The 6,846-nt window shown below is 33.4% G+C and overlaps 1 protein-coding gene across 1 annotated transcript in view; it reads left to right on the top strand.

The window, feature by feature from the left end:
• LOC106467698 (probable G-protein coupled receptor 83) overlaps positions 1-6,365 on the top strand; it is a 49,891-nt gene extending 43,526 nt beyond the window's left edge. The window contains exon 5 of the mRNA XM_022395896.1: positions 5,157-6,365. Coding sequence (XP_022251604.1) covers positions 5,157-5,363 — 207 coding nt within the window. The 3' untranslated portion in view covers positions 5,364-6,365. The remainder of the gene's footprint in view (positions 1-5,156) is intronic.
• The last annotated feature ends 481 nt before the right edge of the window (positions 6,366-6,846 follow it).

Below are 6,846 nucleotides of genomic sequence, written 5' to 3' on the forward strand. Positions count from 1 at the left end.
TCTTTTACCAACGAATAGTGGGATTGACCGTCACATTATAACAGTGGCACAGCGGTATGTCTGCGGACTTACAACGCTAGAATCCGGCTTTCGATACCCCTGATGAGCAGAACACAGATAGCCCACTGTGTAGCTTTATGCTTAATTACAAACAACAACAACAAATAATTGAAAATGTTATACGCGTACTGTTGATTCTTCTAGGGTCAAATCCCAGACAAGAATGAAGTAAATATTAAAAGTAAGCATTGACATAAGAAGATCTATAAATGAACAGTTTACATCTTGAGGTGAAATGACGTTATAGAATTTCGGTAATTTAAAGATAGACTTTTATGAACTCTGAACTAATCCTCATTCTTCATCTCAACTAACCGCTACATATTTTTAATTAGTGATAGTGTAGTTACAAGTTCTTAAAATACTTTGTGCAATGCTTAATGGACCCTCAAATTTCTCAGGAATACTTTGTTTTATACGGAGGAATATTTCGGCTCGTATAAAAGAACAAGTGGTATTCTCAGGTGCACTGACTATCTACAGGAAAGTATAATACCCGTAGGTAAAACGAGTGTTAAACTGAATTTCTGACTCTGAATAAGTTGAATAAGAAGAGCAAACGTTGTATCCATGTTACGTTTCCAGGTATTATTAAACCCAGTGCACAGGTTGGCGTCGATACAGAAAATACATGGTGTATTAATCATATACAGCTGGCGTTACTTTGACCTTTACCGTGAGCTAATGTAAGTAGAATTAGGGGGGGGGGGTGACTTTTGTAACAAACATCATCAGGTAATTCACGGCCCTTGACGAGTTCTCTATTGTTAAAACCTATGTGCGTGACCGAAAGCACGTATGTGGAACACTTTTGAAAATTTTAAGTGAACATTAAATATTCAACTGTCTTTAATGAGAAAGACACTAAGCACGAGTTACATTTCACGTACAGGAAAAGACACTCCAGAGTAACTTGAGAATTCATCAAGCATTGCACGACACATGTTAACGAAGTGTAACATCGCTATCAGTAATGGAAAGTTTGTGATAATTAATAGAAATGACAATGAATAGCAATTAAAAATTAAAAGTTGGACATTAAACAACCGAATGTCGGCGACACAATTCTCAAGCTGTAAGTTATTTATTTATATTTTCTCAGTGATTAATACTTGATTTAAATTGTATTCCCAATAGGCAAAACACGTAGGATAAACAGTAATAACAAATCACATTAAAAATAACACCGGCTAAAACCCTGACATTATCGATAGGTGGGCATATTATACTGTCAATAGATGGCGACTCTTCAAGGAATAAGCCCAAATTTCGCACTGTGATTTTATCCTTACTGAATGCTTTTCCAGTAAATTGGCCCTGCATGGCCAGGTGGTTAAGGCACTCGACTCGCAATCTGAGGGTCGCGGGTTCGAATCCCTGTCACACCAAACATGCTCGCCCTTTCAGCCGTGGGGACGTTCTAATGTAACGGTCAATCCCACTATTCGTTGGTAAAAGAGTAGCCCAAGAGTTGGCGGTGGGTGGTGATGACTAGCTGCCTTCCCTCTAGTCGTACACTGTTAAATTAGGAACGGCTAGCGCAGATAGCTTCGTGTAGCTTTGCGCGAAATTCAAAAACAAACAAACCAGTAAATAATAGTCTCTACAAAACTGGCCATTGTTTTCCAGATGTTACATACTTAAAAAAAATTACGATTTAGTGAACCTAGGCTAATGTTTTCAGGAGTTATCAATAGACAATCTACAGAGAGGTCACAGTAGTTTCTAAATGCCTATATCTCTGTCATGAGCATTGCTTCATTTTAGTAAAATTAGAGAACAAACCCGTTCCCTACTGGTATCGGTATTAGACTGTAGTCCGATATATACTTTTATATAACAAATACCTGGAAACAATTCCACTTAATTAATAATATCTGGTCTGTTATTGGAACACGCGGAATCGATTTACTACGTTTTATAAAATGTATTTCTATATTTGTACACGTCGTATTGCCTGTTCATACATCTGTAGTGTCTTTGTGTCTCTTAGCTGAAGCACAGTCCTAATTTTTATTCCTGGCAAAATGAGCAGCAACATAAATATATGCTAAGTTCGGATCACCCGTACGTAGAACAGCTTGTCATTTTAGCTAAATCTTATATGTTGTCTAGCGATCAATAGAATACTGGATTAACTTCTGTCAATTTAGCTGTTTCGGTGCCTTTTTGTTGCTTGTGAATAATTCTCATTCTTGGAATTCCTATGGTGTATTTTCAGATATAACTTGGAATTTATATGATGTATTTTCAGATATAACTTGGAATTTATATGATGTATTTTCAGATATAACTTGAAATTTATATACCAACTTTCTGGACATGTTTACATCATTCGTGTAGAGTGACGCCCCTAATATATATTTGATATTTAATCTTGTTTCTTCTGTTTGCTCCCCAGGTGGGTCAACAGTACACTTCTGGGCTTACAATGCTAAAATCTGAGGTTCGATACCCAGCAATGAATAGGCTTCAGATAGACCATTTTGTAGGTTTGCGCTAAAACATTTCTAATGCTATATAACTACTTTATATCCATGCTCTTTCTTCTAATTGCCACAGTACTGTTTTATACGTTTATCTTCTGTTGCTGCTGTATGGCATTATTTGATATCGGTTCTCCCTCTTTCTGTTCTATAATACTAACTTGCATTCAAACCTTCAATGTCAGATCTAGAATGTAGCTTTATATCCAGGTCTGCTGATTTGATTTGCATTATCAATTTTTATCTGGAGCTTCTCGATCTGATATAGTTATACTTTATATTGGCTTCTTCTTCTCTATCCGATTTAAAGTGTTACTTTAAATATCTTCGCCTCCTTCGTCTGTATTATCTCATTTTTGATTTTTCATATTTTAGAGCTCATTCCAAGAAATAAATCTATTTCGTAATAACACACAAAATAATACAAACCACTTTTTTCTATAAAATATTTATTTCGGACGATTCAAAGAGGCAGATTTTTTTTTTTAACTAGCTGAGAGGAAAGACTGACTTCAGGTCCTGATTGTGGTTTACTTGCATGAATATGTTAAATAAAAGTATTCAAAATAACTATTCTAAAGGCAAAGTCTGTTAATTAACACGTTCTAAGATATTCCGATCATTCACACACTGTTATTCCAAATTCATCTCAGGATTTGATGAAAAGAGTGAATTAGAGATTCGTAGGATTTTTTTAGAAGTAAGATACTGGAATTAAAACTAAGAAAAAATGAAATGCATAAATATATTGCCATAATCTACTATAGATTTATATTTACTCATAATGAAAATTTAAACGCAAGTTATTTAGTTACAAACAACACTTTTAACTCTACAGCATATTGTTCCTTACAAAGAACCTGCTAAACCCAAGCAAGATTGTACAAAATAATCAGGAACTTATTACAGCGAAGCTTGTTCACAGTTAAGCAAGATCATAAAAACCATCTGGAGCTTCTTACAGCTACGTAAGAGCATTCAAAACAATAGGAAAAATTTTAAGCTAAACAAAATTGTAGAAAACTGTTAAGAATTTACTAGAACTAAGCAAGATTTAGAACTTCTTACAGTTAAGCAAGATTGTGTCAGGAACTTCTCACAGCTAAGCAAGGCTGTAAAAAACGATTAGGAACTTCTCACAGCTAAGCAAGGCTGTACAAAACGATCAGGAACTTCGTACAGCTAAGCAAGGCTGTACAAAACGATCAGGAAATTCTCACAGCTAAGCAAGGCTGTACCAAACGATCAGGAACTTCTCACAGCTAAGAAAGGCTGTACAAAATGACCAGGAACTTCTCACAGCTAAGCAAGGCTGTACCAAACGATCAGGAACTTCTCACAGCTAAGCAAGGCTGTACAAAACGATCAGGAACTTCTCACAGCTAAGCAAGGCTGTACCAAACGGTCAGGAACTTCTCACAGCTAAGCAAGGCTGTACAAAACGATCAGGAACTTCTCACAGCTAAGCAAGGCTGTACAAAACGATCAGCCACATCTTGCCGCCAGAAAGATTGTACAAAATGATCACAAAGATGTTACTCCTTATTTATTAAATCTTATAGTTTTCTACTTTCCAAAGTAATTTCCGTTTTTTTTGTCAAAGAAATGTTGTTTTTCTCAAATAAAAACAAAATGCAATTTAACTCCAGAACAGTTTTCTTTTTCTTTTGGGTATTGTGCCAGAAGAAGGTTTCTATTAACTGCACAGTATATTTTCTTTCCAATGCTGGGCCAGCAAAGATTTTCATAAACTGAATATTGTCATGTTCTTTCTCTTTCTCTTCTTTCGTTTAGAATAAAGGTCTTAATATTATGTAAATAGGTTTATATTCGTAAACTGGTAAAAACTAAAAGAAAAAAAAACTCGTAAAAATAAAGTGATAGATAGAATTTAGATTGTTAAGAATCAAAATATTGGTTAACAAAAACAAACAAATATTGACCTGCCATTCGACGCTCGTCTCTTTCATATATTACATGAAAAAAAGAGCTAAAGCCAGTCACTTTTGTAGGTTAGTAGACGAACTTATTTTATTCGCGTAAAATTAAATCGAAAGTAAAAGCTAGACACATTTGCTAATCATTTACAGAAGTCCAATTCTTTGTGGTAAAGATTAGCATAAAAGTAAAAACTAACTGATTTTCCATAATTATCAAATAACAATATTAGATAAAATGTCTATACAAAAATATTCATTGTAGTGGTATTCCAGGAAAACCTTGTTCTCAGTAATACACATCAACTAAAATATAGAAACCTTAGTAAATCACTGAAGGAAAGTCAGTTCTTAAGAGTTAAAGATTTTATTAAAATACAATTGTTTGTTTGTTTGTTTTGTAATTAAGCACAAAGCTACACAATGGGCTATCTTTGCACTGCTCACCACGGGTATCGAAACCTGAATTCTACCGTTGTAAGTCCGCAGACATACTGAAAGACTGAGAAGTATATTCACAAAACAAACTTGTTTTATCTTAAAGTGTATCATAAGTATCATGTACAAAATGTTTTCAAATATAGGTTCATCCAACATGTATCTGCATGTCTGTGTAAGTCAATGTCAATGTCTTACAAAGAAAACACGTACTAATGTGTATTTGTTATCACAGGCGGACTTGAAACAGCTGCGGTTTTTCTGCTATTCTCGGAGAACAAAAAAAGCGACAAGGTTAAATTTTCCGTTGACTTGCAGCCGTCACTCCAGTTCTTTCCGTACCACAACTGACGTCATTGCGTCAACTAACCAATGTAAGACAAATGACCCACCTCCACAAATTGGAATGAAATCATTCTCCAACCCTTTGCTCCCAAAATAGCCACCGTACCTAGAAAACGATATCATATTCACACCAAGATATACGTCAGTGTTATATAATCGTGTTTCTTTTGGTTGTGTTAAGGATAGTATATTTGAATGTATTCGTTGTATAAACAGTATAAAATTATTATATAAGCCCTTTGTGGTAAATATACTGTATTTGAATATATTATCTTCATTATCTCGTACGATATTATTTGCTTTGTATTTCTTTGTTGTTGTAAAAAGATTGGGTTATTACAACAACCTTTTTTTAAAATATATATAGTGTTTTATACTTCGGTTATTTATCTAATTACTTAAGTCGTCTGTATCTCCATTATCTTCTTCACCCTTTGAAAACCTCCAATTTAAGAGATTGACTGAGATGTAACATATTAATTGACTTAAAAAGTAATATTTCTTTGTGAATGTACAATTATTTCTATGTTTCAGATTTGTTTTCAAAAATATTCATTTATGAGTCAGATACTTTCAGGTATTCTATTGTAAAAACTCCATTTCTATAGGATAGAATATATCGTATAATGCTTGGTGTATCACAATAGCATTTGAAGTTATGTGTTAATGGGTTTTAACATTAAATCTCAAGAGCACTACAATGTACAATAAAATGCTTAATGTCAACTACATTTTCCGTGTGTTATTTTTGGTATCAGTGTATGATTGTCGTATAGTAAACCATGTTTTTGATTCCAAAAATAAAATAGGAATATTAAATACAAAGGAAGATCAAATTTTACAAATTTGAGAGATAGAGCAATTTTTAAACAGTTTTGTAAGAGCTTTGGTTGCTAAAGTAATCACCTTACAAACTACACAACTATTTCTATGGGCGTTAACATGAGAATATACATATTTCCACTGTTATACCTTGAATGCGTATTGCGTTGAAAAAACAAAACACGTTAAGTACGTAAGTAGGAAAATGTGAAGAAAACGTTCCGTGTTGATGCACTGTATTTCAAAATAATTACAATTTTAGGGTTCGAAAATACGTAAACAAAAAAGTTTTATTTGCTTGTTCTCAAGCCTAAAGCTACACAATGAGGCATCTGTGCTGTGCCCACTATGGGTATCAAATGAACGTTACAATTCCTTGATTTTTAACAAAAATATAAATTAATAATATACAATTCAAATGTCAAAGATAGCAGATTATTCATTCTTATGAGATTTAATGAAATACGATAGGCGATTGTTTTTTCATACAGATATAATAACTGTAACATAAAAACATCGATCATTTTTCTAATTATAATGTTCATGCTTTATTAAATATACATAGCTAAGCACGATTGTATACTGAAAGTATTAAAAACTGGAAAAATAAATTTTAAGTGATAGTAAAGAAATATTTCGATAAAGTTTCGAAAACGGAGCTGTTTTTGTCGTATTTTATTAATCACTGATTATTCGTTTGAGTGTTTGATATATTTGATGTCATTGAGGTATTTCTTTGATGAGTCGTTTATTGAGGC

This window comes from Limulus polyphemus, unplaced genomic scaffold, assembly GCF_000517525.1.
Source record: "Limulus polyphemus unplaced genomic scaffold, Limulus_polyphemus-2.1.2 Scaffold2710, whole genome shotgun sequence".
NCBI classification, from domain to species: Eukaryota; Metazoa; Arthropoda; class Merostomata; order Xiphosura; family Limulidae; genus Limulus; species Limulus polyphemus.